Source organism: Ceratotherium simum, chromosome 18, assembly GCF_057802395.1.
Source record: "Ceratotherium simum simum isolate JZ-2026a chromosome 18, ASM5780239v1, whole genome shotgun sequence".
Lineage (NCBI taxonomy): Eukaryota > Metazoa > Chordata > Mammalia > Perissodactyla > Rhinocerotidae > Ceratotherium > Ceratotherium simum.
The window spans coordinates 43,654,588-43,682,024 of record NC_141917.1 but is presented as its reverse complement, the minus strand read 5'-3'; the positions used below and the strand labels follow the sequence as shown (position 1 = coordinate 43,682,024).

The 27,437-nt window shown below is 39.2% G+C and overlaps 1 protein-coding gene across 2 annotated transcripts in view; it reads left to right on the top strand.

The window, feature by feature from the left end:
* Positions 1-394: 394 nt before the first annotated feature.
* Positions 395-27,437, top strand: part of MIER3 (MIER family member 3) — a 32,407-nt gene continuing 5,364 nt past the window's right edge. Inside the window, exons 1-10 of one of the 2 annotated variants that reach the window (XM_087443289.1) lie at positions 395-460; positions 1,906-1,930; positions 5,025-5,170; positions 13,865-13,999; positions 15,222-15,342; positions 16,528-16,613; positions 16,814-16,886; positions 18,987-19,138; positions 21,250-21,331; positions 22,727-22,821. In XM_087443289.1, coding sequence (XP_087299415.1) covers positions 452-460; positions 1,906-1,930; positions 5,025-5,170; positions 13,865-13,999; positions 15,222-15,342; positions 16,528-16,613; positions 16,814-16,886; positions 18,987-19,138; positions 21,250-21,331; positions 22,727-22,821 — 924 coding nt within the window. In that variant the 5' untranslated portion in view covers positions 395-451. Of the gene's footprint in view, positions 461-982; positions 1,076-1,905; positions 1,931-5,024; positions 5,171-13,864; positions 14,000-15,221; positions 15,343-16,527; positions 16,614-16,813; positions 16,887-18,986; positions 19,139-21,249; positions 21,332-22,726; positions 22,822-27,437 lie in introns of those variants that run through there. The other variant, XM_087443290.1, reaches the window with a different exon arrangement.

Here is a 27,437-nt window from a genome sequence, read left to right as displayed (position 1 = left end):
TCCCTCCAAGTCTCCTGCCCGCTTCCCCCACGCCCTACCGGACCAGAGTGTCTGTCGGTCGGTCCTCAGCCACCCCGGCCGATTCTCGGGCCTCGACTGGCCGGACGGGGGTCTGTCCCGCGCTCGTGCTTCCATCCGTCCCCCGCTCGCCTCCGATTCGGCAGGAACTTCACTCCAGCCGAGCGGGGAAGGGCGGTGCGCGCGGGTGCGGGCTGGGCGGCCGGCAGCGGGCGCGGGGCGCGGGGCGCGGGGCGCGGCGAGGGGCGCCGGGCGGGGTGGGCGTGCGAGTGGCCGGGGCGTCGCGGGCCGCCCTGCCCTATAAGGGGCCGAGCCGCCTCCGCCGCCGGGCGGGTGCCGGGCGGACCGCGGCGGCGGCGGCGGCTGCGATTGGCTCAGGCGCCCCATCCGGGGACTGGGCTCGGCGCTGCTCGTTCGCCCTAAAGGTACCAATATGGCGGAGGTGAGCAGGGGAACCGGGCAGGAGCGGCCGGGCAGGAGCGGGCGCCCGGCGGCCCCCCGCCGTCCCCGGCCGGCCTGGGGGATCCGGGGCCCTTCCCGCGGCCCCACGGGGGACGGCGCGGCGGCGCGGGGGCCGCGGGGCGGCGAGGGGCCGCGGCGGGGCCGGCCGGGGGCGGGAGCGGGCGCGGGAGCGGTCTCCCTCCGGGACTAGGCCGCGGCGGCTCCGGCCCCGACGCGGCCGGGCGGCGGGGCGGGACGGGAGGCGGCGGCCGGCGGCAGCGAGCCCCGGCCCGGGGACGGTGCCGTGCCGTGCCCCCGGGCAGCTGACGCGGGCCGCCGGAGCCTCCGCGCCGCCCCCCGGGGCCGGGGTGGGTGGAAACCGGCCGAGCCCCCCCTCCGCGGCCGGATTGCAGAGCGGGGAGCGGGCTGCGCCACTGCCCTGCGGGAGGAGTGCTCGGTGCCCCCGGCCCACCGGGACCGGGCTGCGGCGCGAAGGAGCCTCCCGCTCCACTTTGCTCGGGGCGCGCAGGCGAGCGGGATGCGCGGCCGCCGGGCTTCGCGGGAGGCGAGCGGGACTCCCCGCCCCGCAGCCCGGGAGGAGCCGGAGCCCCTGGGGGTGAAGGGGGCGGACCAAGATCCTCGACGCTCTTTCCAGGGGCTCTCGGTAGCCCCACTTTCCTCTGGGCTGGAGGAGGGAGGCAGGGGGAGTGAAGCTGCCCTGGCCGTGTCCCTCGGGACTAGTGAGTTGGGGGGAGGGGGTGGCGCAGCAGGAGCCCCTCGGCTGGAACTCGCTTTGGCGAGGGTCTCACTGGCGGGCCCGAGGAGGGACTGAACACCCTGGAGAGAACCAGCATCTCTGGGACTGAGGGGCCGCGTCTCCGGACTCAGGAGAGAAGATGGGGGGCTTGCGCTTTGGTTGGGGGCGAATGTCCGACTGCGAGCCGGCCTACGCTCGGGGGTAGAGGACAGCCCAGGAGTTGGGGCTCCCGGGCCCCGGGGGATGGACTAGGTGCTCGGAGGGCGAGTCTGTCCCTTCCAGGAAAGGTTGTTGCCTTGCGAAGTGTTGTTTGGGGCCGTGGAGAGCCTGGTGGGATTTGGGGGACTCCCGAGATGCCGGGGATGGGGTACCGATGCTGCGAGCTGACTGCTCTGGGTTTTGCTTCTCTGCTTTGTAACTTGCTGAGCTCCAAGGGGCGGCGTGGAGTTGCCTGTTAGACTCCGGGCTTCGTCCCGGGTCTGCGAGTTTGTACACTGGGGACTCGGGGAGGAAGGCGAGGCAGCCAAGAGGGGCCCGAAAGGGGCCGGGAGCGATTGGAGCGAAGCTACGTCTTGCACTTTTGGCAGCTGCAGAGGAGCGCTGGGCTCCGCCTCCTCTGCGCCCTGTTGCCGGCGCTGTCTCTTCCCCCGGCAGCGCGATCTAACCGCACGTTTTCTTCTCTCTCCTAGGCTTCTTTTGGAAGTTCGAGCCCAGGTTTGTCCTATTTTCTTACCTCTTCAGTGGGTCCCAAAGGGTAATGGGGGCTCAAAGATCTATTGCTAAAGGTCTTCCCACAAAAATTTGTCCTGCTAGTTTTTCATCATTTGTTTTCAAGAGTTTCAATGTACATTTTGGTAATTAAATTGTTCGAGGAAGGAACAGTTATACTATTCTCTTTTTTGCTTGCATGTTGAAAAAATACCTTGTTACAAAGCTGCCAATAGACGTGTTCTTTTTAAGTAATATATCTTTAATTCTCACATATCTTGTTTTTTCTCCAAGCCTGAAACAGTTTAATCCCAAATCAGCTTTCCACTAACTTGAGTAGTTTAGTTTAGATTTTAATTTTAGTTTCTCCAAGAAATCGACTCTTTAATTCGTCAGAACTTTGGGGTTGCTTATATTGATTATTAACCATGACTCCCCATCTTCCCTTATTTGGTCTTATAAAATTTTCATAATTGGGAAATGCCTATAGATTGTGTTAAAATTGAAAATTGAGAGGTAAAGCTGCCTTAAAAGAAACACAGAATTTCCGATTGGCACAGAAAAGTGGTAATGTAGAATTTTTGAGGTGAGACAACTTTAGATTGTCTAGTACACTGTTTCTTATCCTTTTTGGGGTCAGAAACCCCTGTCGGGATCTGATGAAAGCAAGAGACTCTCTCTCCAGAACTCTGCACATATGCATAATTGCATACGTTTTGGGGTTTGTAGAACCCCTGAAGCCCATCCATGGCAAGGACCTTTCCTCATGTGCTAAAATGTAAGGACAGCTTTGTTTCGGTTTCTCATCCTCTTTCCAGCCCCCTCTTGGCTGCCTCTTTTCCCTCTCATAGTCCCCAGGAAAAGTACCTCTGAACTAGTCCAACTCCCTTATTTTACACTTGAGGAGACTTTTAAATAACTCTACTAAGAATCACCAGTTAATAGCAGAGCCTGGATGAGCTCCCAAGTCTTCCTTTATAACCTGTTGCTTTAGAGGGAACAGTCCATTTCCTTGCATATTACTTTGTGTATTTAGTCGACTTTTAAGGTCTCGCTTGATTATTGTTTAAGGTATTATAAAATAATTAATCAACACCAAGTAGAAGAAATTTGTGGCTATTTTAAGAACAGCTGTCTGCATCTTTACATTTAAAAATTGTTTAAAAAAGTTTCTCTAATTTTGAGACATTTTCTTTGTTATAACTGATTTCAGGGGAAGACTATGTACATGATGCCAAACATCTGGATGATAATGGAATTTTTCCATTTTGCATCACTGTCTGCTTTTAAGAAGTTGCAATGTAAATAAAAAGCAAAAACGCAGTGTGGTTTTGGTGTTTAAACAAACTTATAACCTGTTTTTAATCAATTAGCCAATTTTAAAGAGAATTTTAGAGCTAGAAGAGACTCTTGAGGTCATTTAAGCCAACCCTATGTATTTTACAAATGAAAAACTGGACCCAGGCCCAGAAAGTTTAAATGACTTGCCTCAGGTCCCAGAAAGGCAGGGAGAAAGCCAAGAGTAGACCCTCTGACCTTTCATTTCTGGCCCTTATTGAATACCGTCCACTTTAAGGGGGAAGCCTGCTGTGCGGAGTGATATGTGGATTACAAAAGAGGAGAGAGCTCTGCCCTCAGAGAGGTGGAAAAGTTACCATTTATTTCGTCCCTGACACTTTGGCACACCACAGAGGTTTTCAAGAATTCCTCAAAAAAAGAACACTTGTATTGGTTGATATTCTGCTTTTGAGCTATTTAATAAACATTTGTCTTTCTCTTTAAAATTAAGCTAACTACCTATACTTCAACAGGTTTTAAAATGAGCAGATAATATCTTTCAACATTAAAAAAATAACATCATAATGTAGAACTCCTAAAGCATTAAGTCCCATAGAAATTGTATTATTTTTAGGACTAAGGATTAGAGTTCTCTGAACTCAGAATCAAAAATATTGAATTACATCTGTGGTTTTTTTCCGAAGTGAAAAGTCTTTGGTCTACTTTGATGTTTTGGTAATGGTCTCACACTGTCCTTAAATGTTTGAAATTTTAAAATATTAAATAGCCTGATTAAAACCAGATCAAACTTTTTATGTTGAATATGCTTCCTTCTACTTCTCTCTTCCTCCATCCCAAGATTCTGATAGTTCTTTCCTTCCCTGCCCTGAGAGTCACTGTCTAATTGAATTAGATACTAGAGTAAAACAAATGGAGAAAATCCTGTTTTTCATAAATTTGATTTCATTCTCTTGGGATTATGGATTTTATTCATTTCTCCACTTGGTTGGCTGAGTATCCTGTTGACTTCATATTTGCCATTAAGAAAGCATTACAATTTTATAAACAAGTATGAATTGACCCAAACAACTTGCAATGTGATACATCTTCCCGAACTTTTAGATATGATTTTCTATATTCCCTTCCCATAATCTTAAGAACTTTATTAGTAATCCAAAGAAAAGCATGCTCTTACAGTTGAATGTCTGTTTGATTAGTGCTGGGGAGCTTGAAATACTGTTATAGACATGAAAAGTGATATAGTGCTTTTAAAGACTGAATTGCTGTATAGCTACTTCACAGAAACTTATATTTGTTTTATAAACCAAATTTCTATTGTGTTTTGCACCTTTATTTGAGGTTAGAATTTGGGTAAATTTATATTCTCTTCGCCCAGAGTGTTTACTCTTAGTATTTAACAGATTCTTGTGAAATCTTCCATTCATAATCCTTCAGACATTTTTCTATTGCTTTTAGACAAATGTATTAAACTAATAAAACTGATAAGAAAGTTTGACTTTTCTATTAGAACATTTTGTTAGGAACACTCCGTTTAAATCGCTTTACTGCTGTTATGAGTCGTGTTCTCATGGACTGGAGCTTTTATAAAAGTGTTTGTAAATTACTCTGCTGTGTTCTTGTGCTGATTTAGATATCTTTTCAGAACTGTATGGGCTTACTTTATAACTTGTAAAGTATGTAGTAAATGCAGTTAATAAAGCTTATGTAGAAACATTAAAAGGAGCTCACAGTAGGACACCGATTATTTTCTTTGTAAATAGCCTTGTGAACGTGTAGAATGATTCCGTTTGTTTCATTCCAGTTGGGTCTTTGTCTTCTGAGGATCATGATTTCGACCCCACTGCTGAGATGTTGGTCCATGACTATGATGATGAAAGAACTCTTGAAGAAGAGGAAATGATGGATGAGGGTAAAAACTTCAGTTCTGAAATTGAAGACTTAGAAAAGGTAAAGGATTTTGCTTTAGTATTTTAATACAAACTTAAGAGTAAAGATTTTGAAATCCTATTGTAAATTTACAATCTACCTGAAATAAAAATAGGGATCAGCATGTTTGTTTTTGACCTGACTTTTACAGAATATCACTGATTTTCTCATTATTTTGAAGGATAGCCTAATAAGTACATTTTCATTTAATATTTCAAAATTATTTTATATCTGTTAACCCAATTTTTAATTTTATACCAGCACAGTGAAGTAGGTACATGTGGTCATTTTATGGATGAGAATATTGAGATATAGAGAACTGTAGGCCCTAAACTTAGTTCTGAATCCTAGCCCAGCCATCTTTGCATTATACTACACTATTCTACTGAGGGTCAAACTTGAGTTTAGCACTGCAGTAGATACAGAGAGAAGTCTCTTCCTTCAAATAACTTATAATCTGGTAGAATACTGTAAGAAAATTACATTTACATTTTTAAATGTAAATTAGTAATATACCATTCCCTACCCCTCAGTATCTTTTAAAAAGTTGGCAGGAGTGAATGTAGTATATAACTTTTTAAACCCAAAATCAATACAAATTCACATTAACTGGATTTTATTTATTTTTTAATTTTTTTGTGAGGGAGATCAGCCCTGCGCTAACATCCATGCCAATCCTCCTCTTTTTGCTGAGGAAGACCGGCCCTGAGCTAACATCTATTGCCAAACCTCCTCCTTTTTTTCCCTTTTTCTCACCAAAGCCCCAGTAGATAGTTGTATGTCATAGTTGCACATCCTTCTAGTTGCTGTATGTGGGACACCGCCTCAGCATGGCCGGACAAACAGTACATCCGTGCACACCCGGGATCTGAACCCAGGCCGCCAGTAGCAGAACGCGTGCACCCAACCACTAAGCCATGGGGCCGGCCCCTGGATTTTAAACACTTGTGTATACCAGGACTACAGAGAGAGGCCTCCATAGGGGTCACCTTGAAAAAATGTAAGATTATACTTATCTATAAATTAACTTTATTTGCAAATTTCTAATCAGCCCAGAATAGCAAAAGGTTTCATGAATAATACTGAATAATAACAATCCTATAAGTTTTCATACCTCTTTTTTTTTTTCTTGGTGAGAAAGATTGGCCCTGAGCTAACATCTATTGCCAATCTTCCTCTTTTTGCTTGAGGAGGATTGTTCCTGAGCTAACATTTGTGCCACTCTTCCTCTACTTTGAATATGGGACGCTGCCACAGCATGGCTTGATGAGTGGTGTGTAGGTCCGCGCCCAGGATCCAAACCCACGAGCCTTGGGCCACCAAAGTGGAGTATGTGAACTTAACGCTACTCCACCTGGCCGGCCCCATACCTCTTTTTCTTGAAGAAGACCAAGCACATTATTACATAATCTCTTCTGCCATGTTTGGGAGGCAGGAGTGGGCTATCATTATTGTATTTCTTCCTTCATGTTAATACATAGGGAAACACAAGGCAAGAGTCTTCAGGGTCTAGACCCCAGGCTTGCTCCCAGAGACCTGAAATTTTCTAAACACATTCATTCATTTGACAAATTAATCCAACACACTTGCAGTTAGGTTTAATCCTTTTCTTTAAAGAAAAGTATCTCCTATAAAAGCCAAACAGATTTGGGAATGTAGAGATAAAATAGAAAATGCTCAAGAAGAAAAGTCTTGCCTATCACTCCTTTCAGGGGTGATAATAAAATGTTGCCTGTTGATGAGAAAAGATGCCAAGGAGTCTTGAGCTCTGCCTTGGCTTTATTCAGGCAGTTCGTTCCTACCTCTTATGAGCGAGTGGCCTGGACTAACTGGGAACTGGAATCCAACTAATGTTACCACTAAGCCAAGGACTGTGGTAGGACCTGAGATTGCAGAAGTGAGCAATTTGACAATGTCCTTGAACTCTAGGAGCTTACAGTCTAATTTGGGGTGACAAATAGGAAAAAAAAAAGATTTTTAATATATGTGCTAAGAACTATGAAAATGGGAAGCAGTGAGAGCTATGGGAGAAGGGGTGTATATTTAGTGAAAGATGGTTAGCCTGGTGTGGAAGTTCATGAAAGGCTTCTTAGAATAGACACTCTCTTCTGTAGTTTTTTAAGTCAGGACACTGCTGTAGGCATGGGGCAGAAGTCCCAGGTAGTCTCATAATGCACCTTCCTTGATTACGTGTTTGTTGTTAAAGATAGGGAGACAGCAGTCTAGTTACAACATGACATAAGAAAATGATATAAATGTGCTGGGCTGCATTTAGCAAAGAGCTGTTTTGTCAGTAAAATAGTAAGAATTAAAAATTTCATTTAATGTGTTAACTCAGTTACTACTTGAGTCTGGGTAATCTGGTAGAGATTTTCATGGGCTGGTAAAACTTTATTTTTCAGATAGGAAGGTTTTATTCTTCTGGAGATGATAGTAATAGTTGCTTTAATCTGTGTTTAGTGAGTTTTAAAAGGAAATTGGGGAAGATACAGAGAAATAATCAACAGCAAAGAATTACTCACTTAGCTATTCACAGAAATACCTAGTCCCTATTCTATAATTTTCATTTTGTTTAGTCAGTGCTGGTAATTAGATCCTCACTTTGCAATGTTATCTATCACTGAATTTGTAGATTCAGAAAAATAATAGGCCTTTAAGTATTTTAGCTTCTCTGTACTTAGTTTGCTTCTTGGCATTTTATCACATTCTTGGAAATTGGGGCAAAAAAGTACAGATGATCTTTAAACAAATTCTAGTGAAGACCTAAGAGCTCTGTCTCCGTTCAGAAGGCTAATCCTCTCATGGATCAAGGGGCAAGAGGAGCTGCTTCTAAGAGTGAGTGACTGCCCGCTTCCTCTGAACTGCGATTCTTATCTGTAGTAAAGTGTAACTGTGTAGATGTGGTCTCTCTTCTTTATTGATGTTTAATGAAATATGAAAATGAATAACAGAAACAGAGACACAAATATAAAGAGTAAAGATCATTTAATTTTTAGAAGAAATTTAAAATTATTTCTATACAATTTAAAATAGTTTATTAATCTTATTGGAACAGTAATTTAGGTATTGGTACATGTTAATAGTCTTAGGGGTTTGATGTTAATGTTCATTTAAAAAAATTACAGTAAGTTTTTATACTCATCGTAAATAAACGTGATAGTTTGTAAACTTTAAATATGGCCTGTATTTTGGCGCCTACAAATCTTAGTCCACTATGTGTTATGGAAAGTAAGAGACATACAAAATCAGCTTTCTTATAGTAGTGCTTTGGAAAGTATAGAGAATTATGTGACTAGGTTTTTGGGATTAAACATTAAAATAAGGTTTATGTTGTGTCTTTCTATATTTTAATTTATTTATGTTTCTGTTGCCTGACAGGTTTTAATTTAGTAGTCCTAGATTTAGAGCTGTAACTTTAAAAAAAGTTCTTTGCATTTCTACTTTTATTAATGTATAGTTTTCCCTCCCCCCTAATATTCATTGTGAAATGAGAAAGTAGAAATCACCTTTTTACCGCTTAGATTTTGGTATAAGTCTTTCCTTTTTTTTTTTTTTTAAAAGCATTTCAAAAAGTTATATGTGCACTGTTTTGCAAACTGTATTTTAAGGTATCAGACTGGTGTTATATTAAAATTGATCTGCACCTCAGTCTCGTATGACCCATCCAGCAGTACCGTCAGGTGTGTCAGATGAGTGTTAGCATTATTTCCTTGGCTCAGAGGCCTTGTTGACTGTAAGATGTACCATGGGTTTAGAAATAGCATAGATGGTGGCAGGGAGGAACACTACTATGAGAAATCTGTCCATTGCTAATGGGATGCATCCTCATTTCTTATAACATGAGGATATGCATCATAGAGTCAAGGAAGTTACGGTATCTTTCTATTTACAGATGAGGAAATGGTCCTGAGAGGGGTTAGCTGATTTGCCCACAGTAATAGTTAGCAGTTACTGAGTCCTCTGCCTCTAAATCTTGTACTCTTCCTGATATAAACCCTTCAACTTATAAAATAGTTCCTTTATAAGTATGACTAGACTCAAATATGTCTCTTAAGATTTAAATAGTTTTAACAAAATACCTGAGAAAAAGGCAGAAGAGAAAAATCCTCATACCTGGAATAAGGTGCGAGGTCAAACTTCTAAGCTGATCTAGCCACCATAGATCCTCAGAGACTTTGAGATTTACTAATTTAATTTTGAAAAGAATTTTTTATACTTCAGAGGACTAAGTGCTTTATTAATAGGCTCCAGTAGAAAGCTCACTTGTGAAGTGCTTCAGAGACTGGATTCACCTTTTCCAGTTTTGCTTTAGTTTAGTATAGTTAATTTCTGTGTTTTAGCACCAGCCCCCTTTAGTGGACTATACAGTGTCATCCGTTGAATGTTTTAATGGGGTTTCCGCTAAGATGGTTACTTTCTCCCTCAACAGATGATCGTGCTTGTGTTTTTATAGGGAAAGTAGGGTTTTCATGAATGACGACCCAGAACCTCCTATTTGCCCCACACATACAAACTTAACTTTATACTCGTTCTTCTTTCTTTCCCTCCTGTCCCAAAAGTAACTGCCACTTCCCGGGCTAACCCCTAGATTCCATCCCTCCTGCCCTTAGTTTATTCTTCTGCTTATTTTTTTATGTCAACATAGAATCCTCCTCATACATTTCCCACATGTGGAAAAAATTCTCTTTTGACTCTGTGGTACCTTTAGTCATTTCTTCTTTTATAGTGTATGTACTTTGTTTCCTTCTATTCAGTCTTCAGCTTTGCTTCTCCCCACAGGCTATAAGCTCATCAATAAATCCTAATTGACAGATACAAAGAATTCCTATCTGTCTTGTATCTCGCTTGATCTCTCTTTGATATTTGACCCAAGTGACCATCCCTGGTTTCTCCACACTTGCTTCTTCCTCAGCTTACTTAATTCTGCTTTCTCCTAGTTCCACTTCTACTTTCTGGTGTCTCCCTCTGTTGTATTTATGGGCTTTTCTTTCTGTGCCCACTTTTTATTTTATTTATTTATTTTTTTTTTTTTTAAGATTTTATTTATTTATTTTTTCCCCCCAAAGCCCCAGTAGATAGTTGTATGTCATAGCTGCACATTCTTCTAGTTGCTGTATGTGGGATGCGGTCTCAGCGTGGCCGGAGAAGCGGTGTGTCGGTGCGCGCCCGGGATCCGAACCCGGGCCGCCAGCAGCAGAGCGCACGCACTTAACCGCTAAGCCACGGGGCCGGCCCTGTGCCGGCTTTTTAATTGATGGTATTCCCCTGGGTTCTAGCTTTTGTCTTCTCACTCTATATGCTTTTTATGGATGATCTCATTCAAGTCCGTTGCTTCACCTTTCACCTTACCTCATCATTTACCATCCCACCCTCCACCCGCAAGTTTATTTGTCTTGTGTTTCTGCCTCATAATGGTGCTATAGCTATTTAGCCTTCTCAGGCCGGAAACGGGCAGTCCTTTTAAACTCCTGTGTCTCTTTCCTTCACTCTGACAAATAAGTCAAGAAACAGATTTTTTTTCTTAATTTCGCTCAGATAATTCCCTTCCTTGGTTCATGCTCTCATTCTTCTACTCCCCCTAGAATGTTATTTCCAAAAGGCAAATCATGTTTAAAATTTTCCAGACATATCCTATAGGGTAATATATCTGAAGTTCTTCTAATAAAGCATACGTCCCCTTCTCTTTTCTCTCTACTGTCTCCCTGAGTGAGCTCATCAACTCCTGTGGCTTTAAATATCATCTAGATGCTAATGAATGCCAGATTTATATCTTTAGCCCAGCCTCATCCTCTGAGCTCTAGGCTCCTGGCCAACTTGACTTTTCTACTTGGATGTTTCATAGTCCTCTCAAACTTAACTTGTGTCCTCTGCAGAAACCTTGATTTTTTCCTTCAAAAACCTTTCATTTCTTTAGTCTTTCTATCTCAGTAAAAGTTGCCCCTATCTAGGCAGTTGCTTAAATAGAAATCTGGGGAGTCGTCGTTCCCTCTCCTTTCCACTCCTATATCCGGTAACCCATTTGATTTCACCTCAGAACTTGTCTCACCTATTCACTTCTCTCCATGTCTGTATCAGTACCTTAACCCAGCATGAGGTTCCTAAGTGGTCTCCCAGCTTCTCTTTTATCTCTTCACCTCCCCAAACTTTCCTTCATGCAGCTGCCCATCATTTAAGAAGAAATAAAGTCATGTCACTCCCTTTTTATAATTCTCCGGTGGCTTCCCATTGCCTTGGAAATAAAGTCCAAGTTCCTTTCCCGTGAGGCCTTTGCTGATCTGCCTCCATCTCTTTCCAGTCTCCTCTTGAGCCACTCTTCAATCTCCTCTCCATGCTCTGGCCGTTGGCGTAGTGGGAAACACCTTCAGGCCTTGAGTGTGTCATTTCCTTTGCCTGGAATGCTCTTCACAGGATTGGTCACTTCTCAGACTTTGGGCCTCAGCTGAAGGTCACTCACTGTCTTCCCCTGTGACTCCATGAAAGTAGGCTCCCTACATTATTCTGTATTTCAGGACCCTATTTATTTCCTTTGCACTTGTCATAATTGGCAGTTCTACATTTGTTTATTGTCAGTTCTGTATTTGTTTATTGTCAGTATCTCCCTTAGACTATAAGTTGTAGAAGGGCAAGACCTGTGATTCATACCAGCACCTGGCACGGTGGCCTTCTGGCACACAGTCACTGCTCAGGTGGTGTTTCTGATGATGGACCACGAGTGCCTAGTACACAGCCCTCATCTGTCAGACTCCTCTTCCTCTTTCAAGACTTAGCTCAGTCTTTGCCCTCTGTGTGGTACCTCCCTACCCTGGACCATTATTTCCTACTCTGTACCCATCAATTTATAGCACCAATTCCAGAATGGATTATTGCAGCCATCACATTGTATTATAATTGTTAACTTATCAGTTTCTTTCACTAAGACTGAACTCCTTGAGAGCAGGGATTTTTCTGTAAATTTCAATTCTATATCCATAGTCAGTAGCCCTCTGCACAATACCTAGAACCCAGTAAATGCTGTATTGATGGGAAGGTGGACTGTTAGTGTATGATGAATGAAAATTGCCATCTCCCCAGCTCATGGAGGGAATCTGAAACTGTGAGGTTTTGGAGAAATACTACTGACAGGTGATTGGCAAAGGCTGCAACCCAGTCTCCTCTTATATTATAACCAGTATGAGCCAAAGGGAATGCATAGACTCTAAATCTGGTTCTGGGCACCTTCGAGGGGTTCTTGGTTTGGGAGAAGAATAACTTATGAGGTTTCCCCATAGCATGGGTGAATTTCTGTCCATCTTGACCATCCTACTTAATTTGTGCTGACTCCATGTTCCCAGAGCAGCTTTGTACTGATTTCAATCCCAGGCTGAAAAGATTTCTTGAGTATGTCACTTCAATGACCATACCATGATTGGTATGGTCATTGGAAAGATGCATGTCTCCTACTGCAAATTTGCAAATTAGCATTCTGTCATATACCTTATTCTAAGTTCATTTAGCATGAATCTGTTTCAGTCAGGCACAGTGAAAAATGTAAGTTCCATACCTACAAAGATGAAGGCCAGATTCTTGAGGCCCCCCGCCCCCACCCGGAGCCCGCGTCCCCTGTGGGCCCTGATGGGCAGTCAGCTGGCTCTCTAGGAGTCATCACTGGCTCCTCTCAGCTCACTTTGATCAGCTGTGGGTATGTTTTACACACTTTGCTTTCGCATTTTTGTGCTGTTTGCTTCATGACGGTTATTTTGTCTTAAAGGGAAAACTAAACCAAAAAGCAAGGTTTAAAAATGAATCTCTTAATAAATGGACATAAACGTCTTTAAAGTATTAACAAATTAGCTAGTCCGTGAATATATTGTTTTGAAGTTATTTATTGGAATAATTATAAATAGTTCTATACACTTTAGTAGGTGAATTAAAATATTTTTAAGAAGGAAATACAGCACTTACTTTCAGATGGATTAGTGGAGGGAAGAACAGTGACTGAGTGCCACTTTGTGGCATGGCATAGGTATTCATAACACAGGCAGTACTGCAGCCAGATTATGTGATTTTATCAAAGCAGCGCAGCCAGTAAGAGAACTGGGGGGCCTGGGATTTGAACCTAGAACTAAGCCTTGGTTTTCTCATCTGTAAGATGGTGGTAGTAATACAAACTTCACTAGGTGGTTGTGGAAAAAAACCAAAACAACTGGTATAGAATATAGATACAGTAGTAGGAATATAAAAGGATAATTGTGTTTTGAACATTAATAAATAAATATTGTTTGTGTTAGTAAATGTTCAGCAAAGGTTTCCCATCAGGTATCTTCTAATTAACATGAAGGATAAACCAAATGGTCAGCTATTAATTACAAGGAAACAAGCTGAGAATTACATGAAGTTATTGATTGATTAATTGGAAATATTTTCAAGGCAAATCTTTATACGAGTGTAAAAGCTAAAAAAAAAAGGTCTGCACTAAAGGACATATTTGAGGAATTTTTTAAAAAGTAAAATGGTGCTGGAAAGTAAAAACGAAGATGTTAATTGTTAGGCTTTTGTTGATATAGGTGTTTGAGCCTGTTTTCTGGCAATAGTATGAATAGAAAAACTAAAACGTGGCTTCGATTTGCTACTGCTGTTTTGATAGTGTGCTTTATGAACATTAAGGGCATCACAGTTGATCTGCAGTTCAGCATTGTGGCGACTACTGAGTTTGTGTTTGTGTCCTGGCTTGAACAGGAGGGAAACATGCCTCTAGAAGATTTACTGGCGTTCTATGGCTATGAACCTGCAGTTCCACCGGTTGCAAATTCCAGTGCAAATAGCTCCCCAAGTGAACTTGCAGATGAACTACCAGATATGACACTAGACAAAGTGAGTACACGCATTTAAAAGAAAAATACCAGATCTATAACCATTGACTGTTTTAATTAGAATTTTCTTAAAGCATTTCAGAATTCTGAAACGTAAACTTCTTATTGTCCGCATTGCTCTTATCATTTTGGTGACTGATTTAAATATTGTTTGGCTTTGTTCACACTGTTTTAAAAGTAGTAGTAACTTCATAATATTTTACATGTTTGAGTATTCTCTCATAATTTTTTCATCTTTTCTATATAGACATATTGTATGTAAACTTAGATTTTGCCCTAACTTCTTTTGATCCTGTGAACACTTGAATACATTGATTAATAAATCCCCCAGAAGCCTTCAACCCAAGCTGGCTTAGGCGTGGAGTGATTGGAGAGAAGTTCTGTTGTCTTTGGCTCTGGGAGTGACAGTGGCCAAAGCAGCCAAGGCCTCGGTGATACGTCACGAACATAGGCTGGTTGTGGGCAAGGCCTAGTCCCTGCTGAGGAAAATTCACACAGGCATGGTCTCTGCTAACAGATCCCTGGAAAGCTTTCCTCGCCTTTCAGATCTCAGGCAGGGAGAGGAATCCACACCTTGGAACCTCTTCCTGTGAGTTATGTTGTTCCCACTTTTCCGTCAAATGTGATATTAATGTACCACAGACCTTAATGACCGTAGTCATTCAGCAAATATTGAGTGCCTACCGTGTATCAGGCGCAAGGGTGACTATACGCTTACATAAAAATTAATTCAAACCTGTTTCTTTTAAAGTTGTATCACTAGTCAGAGCTGTCATTACTTAGACTTTTTAAATTATTGGAAGAATGGAGTTTGGAGACTTTTTTTGGTTTTGTTTTATTTATTTATTTTGGCAGAAAGTGAGTTTAATTGTTAACCACTTAGAAGTAAGATTATTTTTGTTGTAAATTCGCTAAAAATTAACCTGCAGCTTTAGATAAGCTCTCTTGCATACCTACATATTAGGCAAATTGTTTGTTAATAGTGTATATTAATGTAGTTATTAAATAATATATAATATTAAATGTTATGAAATATTTATGTACATGAAGTCAATGATAGGAGAATTTCAAATTTACTTCTCTCAAAACTGAGGAGGCTTCAACTAGTTCTTGATTGTATCATAATACCATAATATGTTTATGCAAATGTTATAAAAAGACTTTTTTTAAATTGGTGAGATGTAATCATTTCTAACTCTAGCACTGCATTCCTGTTCTTTCAGGAGGAAATAGCGAAAGACCTACTGTCAGGTGATGATGAGGAAACTCAGTCTTCTGCAGATGACCTGACACCATCTGTGACTTCCCATGAAACTTCCGATTTCTTTCCTAGGCCTTTACGATGTAAGAAACCCAGTCATTACTGATTAATAGTAGCATTGATACTCCAGCTTGCATACAGTTTATTGCATTCAATAGTTTGTCAGAATATTCCAAGTGTTTTATTCAATTGAAAGAAATACTATTATAATCTGAACAAGATTATAACTTTTTTAAATTGAGATAGAGGTAAACTACTATACTGTTAAAAAAATTAAAACATTGCTTAGTTTTGCAAGCCTGGCTGCTTGCTTTCTTTTCCAAGACTCATCTGTTGCTATGGTAACCAGTTTTAGTTCAACCCTGAAATTTTATAGACATTCTTTGGACTTTTGTTAAAAGGCGCTTACTCTCCTGGTTTTGAAAACTATCAGTTCCTCAAAAAGTGTTTTTTCGTTTTTAGTGATTTTTTTAATTCTTTTCTTTTCTTTTAGTTCTTGGTGTTATCTTTTTTTTTTTTTTTTTTTTGGTGAGGAAGATCAGCCCTGAGCTAACATCCATGCCAATCCTCCTCTTTTTGCTGAGGAAGACTGGCCCTGGGCTAACATCTGTGCCCACCTTCCTCGACTTTATTTGGGATGCCGCCACGGCATGGCTTGACAAGCGGTGCCTTAGTGTGCGCCTGGGAGCCGAACTCAGGCCACCAGCAGCAGAGCGCACACACTTAACCGCTACGCCACGGGGCTGGCCCCATCTTGGTGTTATCTTTTAATATATATCAGTAATATTTAAAAGATCTTTGAACTGAAATAATTTCTTATATGCAGCCTTGCTTATTTCTCAGATATTTTTATGGTAGAAGGACTGCTCAGTTAAGTTTAAATACACATACACATGTGCATATCCAAAAACATAATTTTGATGGATTTAATTTGCAGCTCTTTGTGTGAATCTCATTCTGGGTTAGTATAATCAGAACTCCAGTGCTTTATATTCTTTTTTAAGGTGACCATAGTGGTTTTCCTTTTGCCTCCTCAAACTACTTGAGCGTACACCAAATAATTATAAGGATACTATACACTTTCTTAGTGTTTTCAGTGTCTTTTGACTGGTGTCAAAATGTGAGACTAGTACAGAGGGGTAGTATATTTGTGCTGATCTCATTTATTCAGCAAATTTTTATAAAATACTATGTGCCAGGCAGTCTTCCAGGTGCTGCACAAATAAACAATAACAACCTTTTTTAAAATATGATTTTCTTATTTTAAGCAAATACTACATGTGATGGGGATAAGGAATCAGAGGTTGAAGATGTTGAAACAGACAGTGGTAACTCACCTGAAGATTTGAGGAAGGTAAGTCAAGTTACCATCATAACTTGGTAGACCATTTGGACTAAAGTAGCTTTTAAAAACGTTTCTGAAATAATTTAAGATAATTTTGTTGTTGCAAGAAGACGTTTCTTTTGACTTGTAGTAACTAATTAATGAGTTGGAAATTTTTTTCAGTGTTTACTTTTATAATGAGTTGTTTTTATTTCTAAATTTTCCTGTAGGAAATAATGATTGGTTTACAGTATCAGGCAGAGATTCCCCCTTATCTTGGAGAGTATGATGGTAATGAGAAAGGTAAGGAAGCTTTTGATTTTGATAATATTTGGTAGGCCAGATTACCCTTAATATGTTTATTTAAATATCTGATTATAACCTTGGCAGTATAAAGATAGATTTGGAATCGGAAAATTTAGGTCTGACGTATGAATCATATATAAAAATGAACCATGAGACTCAGAGAATCACCCCCTCTCTGTACAGTGCTTCTTAGCCAGTGTGCTGAGCACCTGTTAAAATAGTGGAGAGCCTCTTAAGATGCAACTGCTTGGCCTATATCCCACTCTGGTAAAAGTGGGAAGAATCTTATCACCTGAGATAATGAGAATTTTGGGGATAAAATCCTCTTGGAAAGAAAACTCTTGAGAAGAAAAGAGACCAGAAGGAATTCTCCTGCCCTGGCCCTGAAAGAGAAGGTGGGGAAGTATAAGGATTCTGCTGCTTGTATTGTACATCCCTGCTGAAGTGTAATCAGTTTTTCTTCACATTTTTGGTAGATTCCAATTATAGTTGCTTTTGAAAATATGGAAGGGTGAGATGGTGGGAAATAAAAATACAGGTACACATTCCTAGCTGCACTTAGTCACTAATAAGAATTGGCCGTGGGCATTTGACCTTTTCCCCAGTGAGTTGATTTGTCCCTCTGAAGTCATGAGGGCAAAAGCAGCACAGTGACAGAACACTTCCTGAGTTCTTTCTTTCTTTCTTCCATGTCAGGTCATCCCTCATTTAAAGGAAGGGAGGACTGGCTACCCTGGGGTCGTTGGCCTTTGCAGCCCCTAGCAACACCATTTTCCTAAACTGCTTTCAAAGTGATGGAAGACAGTTGTTCTGGGGAAGCAAACAGTAGCTGATCATCTTCAGATGCCCTAATCTCTACCCCCACCCCCAACCCAAATGCCACACAATCCCTTGGAGCCAAGTACATGCAGAGCAGCTGTCGGTCATTAGATTAAACATCATAATGGAGGTGATATCGTCTCAGTTCTGCACATTCAGGAGGGAAGGTATACCTTCTCTGTCTTTTGAGGGATAAACCCAAACTATTTTAGCTGTTTAAGTTTTGACCAAAAAGTAAAGAAACTGTTCCAGAAACTTACCTCAAAAGTCAGTCTTATTGCTTCACAGGCACACTTTATTTTTAACTTTCCCGCTCACCGGGAATGATAATGTCTGCCTTACACAGTTGTGAATATAGAGCACTTACCACTGTCCCTGCTACATAGTGAGCTCTCAATGAATTATTTTTATTAGCTATATTTAGTACTTATTATACACGTGAAGAATGGATTGCACTTGAAGCAATGGGATAAATACTTAGGCCATTTGTATTGTGTAAAGTAGAAGATTTAGAGTACGGTGGCAATGTGTACATAAATATAAACCTTGTTTTAGTGACATTTCATTTATTAATACATCAGCCTCTTTAAGAGATTGTGGAAAGTTTACTTCTCTTACTACTTATCAGTCTGTTTGATTTTTGGTTAATCTGCTTCCTCTAAGTAAAAATTCACCTTTTGGGAGGAAATCAGTAGAAGAAAAATATACTTTTCATAGGTATTTCATTATTGGCAGATATCAGGGTTTTATTTATTTTTGTTTATTTTGTTTGCAATTTTTAACCTCTAGACGTTTCATAGAACCATTTAGGGAGTTCAAGTAAAAATTCCAATGAAGTTATTAAAGAATTTACACAGGTTTTTTTAATCCCGTCATTAGAAGACTATAAGACACCACTATGGGGTTTTACATTAGACTTTACTAGGCCTAAAAGTAGAAAGCCTTCTGATTGGTTATTAAATCAAACCACCAAAAAAGCTACATGCTCTAGCCACTGGAACACTTGGCCCTCTGATTGGTTATTAAATCAAACCACCAAAAAAGCTACATGCTCTAGCCACTGGAACACTTGGCCCTTAATAAAGTTAAAAAAAATTTTTTTTAAACCTTTACTAATGAAAGAAAGGCTTAACTTGCCAGACAATCAAATTAATCATGTTCTCAAAGTTAGTTACTTGTCCCAGTGTATCGCTTCTTAAGAAAGAGGAAGAACAGGTTGTATACATCTTTGAGGGTGTTCACTATTTTTAATGTGTTAATGGGATTTTTCTTTATCAGTGTATGAAAATGAGGACCAGTTGCTTTGGCGTCCTGGTGTGGTTCTGGAGAGCAAAGTTAAGGAGTACCTTGTTGAGACCTCATTAAGAACTGGAAATGAAAAAACAATGGATAGGATTTCTGCTGGAACACACACAAGGGACAATGAGCAGGTATACTTCAACTTCCGTTGAAACAGCAGTTAACTAGTAGTATCCTCTTGATTTTCTTATATTTCATTCAAATATTTCGTACACGTGAACTGGGTATCTCTTTTTCTGATAGATTTTTAAAACTTAGAGAATACTGGTTTGAAAGAAAAATGCTGAGACCTAGTGATAACCACTCTATATTGCTTCATGTCTTTTCTTCTGGTCTTTTCTTCTACACATATACACATATCTTACTTTAGATACCATTTAATATCCTTATAATCACTTAATCTTATTTTCCTCTACCATTCAGAATTCTTTTATACTTCATTCTTGATGACTGTATGTTCCATCCTATAGTTGTAATTTCACTTGTTTAAACATTTTTTATGGTTGGACTTTTAGATTTTATGATACAGGTATTTTTTTGATTATTCTTGAAGTTTATTCAGGAAGTGATTCAAAGTAATGTCTATTAAGATTGTATAAATCTGCTTTAGTAGCATTTGGTAAGCACTGTGTACCTGTAGATGCACAGCAGATCTCCTGCTCATGTGTGAGATGGGGGTGGGAGTATTGCCTATTAAGGGCTTTTTGAATGCCCCTAGTTTTGCCCTTCTGACATCATTTTGCCCCTCTCTTATACTTTTTCACTCTGTATTGCCAGCCAAGGTGATCCTTTCTAATAAATACCCAAAGATAGGTGGACTCAAATTTGAATTCCCAAGTAACATAGAGAAGTCATACTAGCTGAACTTCAAAGTAGTTTTGTCAGCTGTCAAAAAGAAATCCCACTGGGTTTTTGTACTGGTATTCCTATAAATTAATTGTGGAAGAATTAGTATCTTTAAAACATTAAACCTTCCACTTGAAGAACGTGGTCTGACTCTCCATTTATGTGACTTTTTTTTTAATCACTCAGATGTTTTTGTTTGAACATCGCATGCATCTAATTGACTTAATTCCTCAATATCTTATATATGTATGTGTATTTAATACTATTGTAAATGAGATCTCTTATTATATTTATAATTGCATATTGTTGATATAGAGAAATATCAATTATTTTTTTAATTTGTTTTTTTCTCAAGCTATTGAAACTATTTAGTATAATGATTTTTCAGCTGTTTCTTTTAGGTTTTCTAGTCTTAAAGTCATTGTTGAATTATACTATTGTTCTTCCTTACCATTATTATGTCTCTTATTCCTATTCTATGTCTTACTGCATTAGCCGTAACTCTCAGAGACGTTTGGCAGTAATAGTGATTTAAGGCCTGCTTTTGATGGAAAGTAATACATCTAACCTTTTTACATTAAGAATAATACCAGCCCTTGGTTCGGTATAGGCTATCTTTATTATAGTAAGTTAGTATCCATCTACTTATAACTATTATAGTTTTTTTCTTTTTTTAATTAGAAATGAACACTGATTTATCATATGCTTTTTTAGTAGCTGTTGAGATGATTGTTTTTTAATGATTGATTATTAATGTATTGATTATTAACCAAGTGATGCATTAATAGGTTTACTAATATTGAGCCATCCTTGCCTTTCTTGAAACTTACTTAGGAAGGTGGATTATTATTTAACTCTCAATTGAGTTCTGTCTGCTACTATTTAGTATATTCGTAATTCCAAACAGATTTAGTAGGATGAAATTTTTTTAAAAAATGACACCTTTCATAGTAGATGGAAATAACTGAGAGCATTATAGACCTCAGTCACTAAAGTACCTGCCCTTCTATTCCAGACCTCCTATTCCTTTTCTCTTTTATTAAAACTCTAAAACACAGGGAGTAGGTGATATCAAGAGACAAATCACCTAAAATAGGGGAATTCCTCCTGCCCAGAAGGTGTGGCAATGAAAAAAAAGTCAAGAGTGATACTGGTTGGTGACTTCTGACAGGTAGAGTGAGAATGAACAGACTCATGGATACCAGAGTCAATCTGCAGGATAGTTATATAGACTAAATGTCTGGGCAGACATACCTCAAATATCCTGAAATTAGAGAGCATTTCAGCCAGTATTTTTCAGGATTCTTACAATACACCTTTTTGTTTTTTTTTTTAATGCTGTTACGTATGAACTTTTGGTAATTTTTATTGAATAGTTTTTTTCCCTCTGTCCTAGGCATTATATGAACTTCTCAAGTGTAACCATAATATAAAGGAAGCAATCGAAAGGTACTGCTGCAATGGAAAGGCATCTCAAGGTAAGAAACATCTGGGATCAAGAGAGGGAAAAGGCAAGGGATGGTCATTTGGGGATCAGAATAAGCAAAGTATCATTAAGGATGGAGCGATCCTATAACACTTTGTAAGATCTGTGTTCATCTTCATAGCGAATAATTTTTTCCTTTTCTTGCCCTCTATTTTTAGACGTACCAGAGATTGTTCAAATACAAATTAGTTACCCCCCTGTCACCTCCACTTTCTTGAAGAAATAGTTACAGAACAAAGCAGACCCCAGAGATGACAATATATCCAAAGTAATTAAAAAGAATCATTTTATGATTTCATTGAAAAGAAAAGTTGTTTTTTCTTTTTCTTTTTTTTTAAACGAGACAGGAAATGAAAAGGAGATTAAAGATTAAGAAAAGAAACATGTATAATATATTCCATTGATTTATTGCAAGAAGTGTATTTTCAGTAATTATGTAATAACATTTTTATAATACTTAGGTTTTGTGTGTGTCGGGAAAATGGTTAACTTTAATTTCAGTATTTTTGTCATTATATATATGGATTGCATGCACCATAACTTTCATTAAGAATATGTAGATTGAAGTAATATTTAGTAATATTATATAAATGGCTTGGAAAAATGTAAAAGCTGAAAATGGTACATTTAGACTTATAGGTTGAGATAGTTGGTTGAAATGTTTCCTTGTAAGAGCTATTTCTTTGAAAAAATTATTTTAAGCTCTCATAACTCTCAAAAACTAAATTCTGGTTTCTTCCTTAGTTCAAACTATTTTTCACCTTTTTGGTTGGACTTCTATTAATGGCCTTGGGGACCTGGTCCCCATTGTCACTGAGTGAGGCACTTCAGGTCTCCTCTGCCCCGCGTAGATGTTAGTTCACTGTTAACATCTGCCGGGAAGTTGAGTGGGATTTAGTCTTTGGAGAGCATGGGCTGTTTCTTATTCCCTTTATATTTGCTGAGTATAGCACTCTACAAACTGACTTTAAATAAATATATATTGATTATTTATGGTCTCTAATTAAAGAACTTACTGTTTTGATGTAAAACCAAAATAAGGCTTTTTTTTCCATAAAGGAAATAACCTTCTAATTTAAAAAAACATATGCTCGTTGTTTAAAAAAATCAGAAAAACAGTGAGCATAAATTATAGAACATTAAATTCTAATCCCACCATGCAGAGAAAAAAAAAAACCAGTGTTTATATTTTGGTATTCTAGATTTTTTTGATAGGATTTATAGTATGCATTCTTTTGGTAATCTTAACTGAAATCTTCTACATATGGAACTCATGTGTGTGTGTGTGCATTTATGGCCTCTTATAGGTAAAACATACTGAAAGTAAATCAGTGATTCATAGAAACAAGTTTTGAGGCCAACGAGTTTTGTTTTAAAATTTCTTTAGAAGGAATGACCGCATGGACGGAGGAAGAATGCCGGAGCTTTGAACATGCGCTCATGCTTTTTGGAAAAGATTTTCATCTTATACAGAAGAATAAGGTAAGTTAGGCAAATTAGTACAGAGAAATTGCTTAGTAATTACAATGAATATAAACAACTAATTTTTAAGTCACTTGAGTAGGGAAATAAAAGCAGCAATTTGTTAATGCTCCCCTGCCATTAACATTTCTAATATTGCTCTAAACATGACTGGGATTTGCTCATGGATGCCACAGCCTGCTCATGGGATGGCTGATAGTACACTCATGTGTCTTTTGACCAATACAGTTATTATGCTGTACTCACGGAAAATGGATTCACTATGTTTTTCAGTAAGTCTTACTCTTCTACTTTTTTCCTTGCCATTCATTTCTTTCTAAGCTATTCAGAGGTTTGTGGCCTCAAAAATATTTCTCTTTAGCAGTGAGAACTGCTGTTGCTGAAAGAAGAGACATTGGTTACTAACAGCAACTAAAAATATTCTAACAACATCAAATGCTGCCAAGGATGTGGAGCAACAGGAGCTCTCTCGTTCATTGCTGGTGGGAACGAAACATGTGCAGTCGCTTTGAAAGACAGCTTGGTGATACCTTACAAAACTACCTATACTCTTACTGTACGATCAGCAATCTCACTCATTGGTGTTTACCCAAAGGAGTTGAAAACTTATGTCCACACAAAAACCTGCACATGAATATTTATAGTAGATTTAATCATAATTGCCAAAACTTGGAAGCAATTAAGATGTCCTTTGAGGTGAATGGATAAATAAACTGTGGCATATCCATACAATGGAATATTATTCAGTGCTAAGAAGAAATGAGCTATCAAGCTACAAAAAGACATGGAAGAACCTTAAATGCATATTGCTAAGTTAAAGAAGCCAGTCTGAAAGGCTACAAACTGTATAATTCCAACTATATGACATTCTGGAAAAGGCAAAATTTTGGAGACAATAAAAAGATCAGTGGTTCCAGGGGTTAATGGGGAGGGAGGGATAAGTAGGCAGAGCACAGAGGATTTTCAGGGCAGTGAAACTACTCTGTATGATACTATAATGGTGGATATATGTCATTATATGTTTGTCAAAACCCATAGAATGTACAATACCAAGAGGGAACCCTAATGTAAATGCTGGGCTTTGGGTGATAAAGATGTGTCTGTGTGTTCATTGATTGTAACAAATGTACCACTCTGGTGGGGGATGTTGATAGTGGGGGGAGCTATATGTGAGTGGGAGTAGGAGGTATATGGGAACTGTGTACTTTCTGCTCAGTTCTGCTGTGAGTCTAAAACTGCTTTAAAAATAGTCTATTGTTTAAAAAGTGTGTGTATGTATGTATATTCTAATAGTTTGGAATAATTAAGTCTCATTAAAGTATGCTTTGTTTATTATTATCTTTCTTCATCCTAAAGAAACATAGGATTCTGAAGTATTTAGGTGGGTAGGTGAATATTTTATACCTTTTTCTTTTTAATTAATAGACCTTATTTTTTTGTGTGTGAGGAAGATCAGCCCTGAGCTAACATCCATGACAATCTTCCTCTTTTTGCTGAGAAAGACCGGCCCTGAGCTGACATCTGTTGCCAATCCTCCTCCTTTTTTTCCCTTTTTCTCCCCAAAGCCCCAGTAGATAGTTGTATGTCATAGTTGCACATCCTTCTAGTTGCTGTATGTGGGATGCCGCCTCAGCATGGCCTGACAAGCGGTGCGTTGGTGCGCGCCCGGGATCCAAACCTGGGCCGCCAGTAGTGGAGCGCATGCAGTTAACCGCAAATGCACTTAACTGCTAAGCCACGGGGCCAGCCCCAGACCTTATTTTTTTTTTTTAGAGCAGTTTTTGGTTTGCAGAAAAATTGATCAGAAGGTACACAAAGTTCCTATATATATCCCCTCTCCCTGCCTATACACAGCTTCCACTGTTATTAATATTTTACATTAGTGTGATACATCTGTTACATTTAATGAGCCAATATTGATACTTATTATCAACTGAAGTTTACATTAGGGTTCATTCTTTGTGTTGTTTATTCTATGGGTTTTGACATACATCCACCATTATAGTATCATACAGCATAGTTTCACTGCCTGAAAATCCCCTGTGCTCCAACCTATTCCAACATACCTCTCCCTTGCTCCCTCCCTGCCACCCTAACTCCTGGCTTTATACTGTCTCTATACTTTTGCCATTTTAGCGTGTCATATAGTTGGAATCATATAGTATGTAGTCTTTTCAGATTGACTTCTTTGACTTAGCGCTATGCATTTAAGGTTTCTCCATGTCTTTTTGTGACTTGATAGCTCATTTCTTTTTACCACATTTCTTTTTATTCCTTCGTCTGGATTTACCAGTTTGTTTATTCATTCACCTATTGGAGAACATCTTGGTTGCTTTCAAGTTTTGACAATTTTGAGTAAAGCTGGTATAAACATCCTTGTGGAGGTTTCCTGTGAACATAAGTTTTCAACTCCTTTAAATACCAGTGAGTTCAATTGCTGGATCATATGGTAAGAGTATGTTTGGTTTTGTAAGAAATCACCAAACTATCTTCCAAAGTGGCCATACCATTTTGCATTCCACCAGCAATGAAGGAGAGTTCCTGTTGCTTTACATTCTCGTCAACATTTGGTGTTGTCAATGTTTTGGATTTTGGCTTTTCTAATCAGTGTATAGTGGTATCTCGTTTTAATTTGCATTTCGCTGATAGCATATGATGTGGAGCATCTTTTCATATGCTTATTTGCAATCTATACATATTCTTTGGTGAGATGTCTGTTAAGGTCTTTAGCCTTTTTTTTTTTTTTTTTTGGTGAGGAAGATCAGCCCTAAGCTAACATCCATGCCAGTCCTCCTCCTTTTGCTGAGGAAGACCAGCTCTGAGCTAACATCCGTGCCAATCTTCTCCACTTTATATGGGACGCCACCACAGCATGGCCCGACAAGTGGTGCGTCAATGGGCGCCTGGGATCTGAACCCAGGCCGCCAGCAGCGGAGCGCACGCACTCAACCGCTGTGCCACGGGGCTGGCCCCCAGCCCATTTTTTAATCAGGTGGTTTTCTTGTTGAGTTTTAAGAGTTCTTTGTATATTTTGGATAACAGTCCTTTATCAGATATGTATTTTGCAAATATTTTCCCCCAGTCTGTGGCTTGTCTTTTCATTCTCTTAACAGTATCTTTTGCAGAGTAGAAGTTTGTTTTTTTTTTTTTTTTAATTTTTATTTATTTATTTATTTTTCCCCCAAAGCCCCAGTAGATAGTTTTATGTCATAGCTGCACATCCTTCTAGTTGCTGTATGTGGGACGCGGCCTCAGCATGGCCGGAGAAAGCGGTGCGTCGGTGCGTGCCCCGGATCCGAACCCAGGCCGCCAGCAGCAGAGCGAGTGCACTTAACCGCTAAGCCACGGGGCCAGCCCAGAAGTTTTTAATTTTAATGAGGTCCAGCTTATCAATTTTTCTTGCATAGACGGTGCTTTTAGTTTTGTATCTAAAATGTCATTGCCATACCCAAGGTCATCAAGGTTTTCTCTTGCTATCTTCTAGGCGTTTTATAGTTTTGCATTTTATGTTTAGGTCTATAATTCATTTTCAGTTAATTTTTGAGAGAAGTGTAAGATCTATGTCTAGATTCATTGTTTTTGCATGTGGATTTCCAGTTGTTCTAGCACCATTTATTGAAAAGATTATCCTTCCTTTACTGAATTGCCTTTGCTCCTTTGTCAAAGATTAGTGGACTGTATTTGTGTGGGTCTATTTCTGGGCTCTCTATTCGGTTCCATTAATCTCTTTTTTAACCAGTACCACACTGTCTGGATTACTATAGCTTTTATAGTAAATCTTGAAGTTGAGTAGTGTCAGTTCTCCAACTTTGTTCTTCTTCTTCAATATTGTCTTGGCTGTTTTGGGTCTTTTGCCCTTCCATATAAACGTTAGAATTGATTTGTCAATATTTACTAAATAACTTGCTGGGATTTTGATTGGAACTGCACTGAATCTGTAAATCAAGTTGGGAAGAACTGACATCTTAACAGTAATGAGTCTTCGTGTCCATGAATATGGACTATCTCTCCATTTAGATCTTCTTTGATTTCTTTAATCAGAGTTTTGTAGTTTTCCTCATATAGATCGTGCAGGTATTTTGTTAGATTTATATCTAAGTATTTCATTTTGGGAGAATGCTAATGTAAATAGTATTATGTTTTTAATTTCAAATATCAATTGTTTATTGCTGGTACATAGGAAAGCAATTGACTTTTGCATATTAACCTTGTATTTTGCAACGTATGTTTTTGGTGATTCTTTGGGATTTTCTGTATAGACAATCATGTCATCTGCAAACAGAGACAGTTTTATTTCTTCCTTAAGCTGTATACCTTTTATTTCTTATCTTCTTATTGTATTAGCTAGACCTTTCAGTATGATGTTGAGTAGTTTCATGCATTTTTGTATGTATGAAAACCTAATATTTTCTCGAAGATGAGATGAAGTATTTAATTTAGTGAATAGATAAAATATTTTTTTAAAAGTCTGGGTTACCCTTTTAAGTCAAAATAAAACATCAGTTTTGCATTTACTTATGAAATTTATCCATTCATTCCATAAATAATTTAAGTCCTACCATTTACCGGACATTGTTTTAAGCACTAGAGATACATCAAGTGAATGCAAAGAGTAT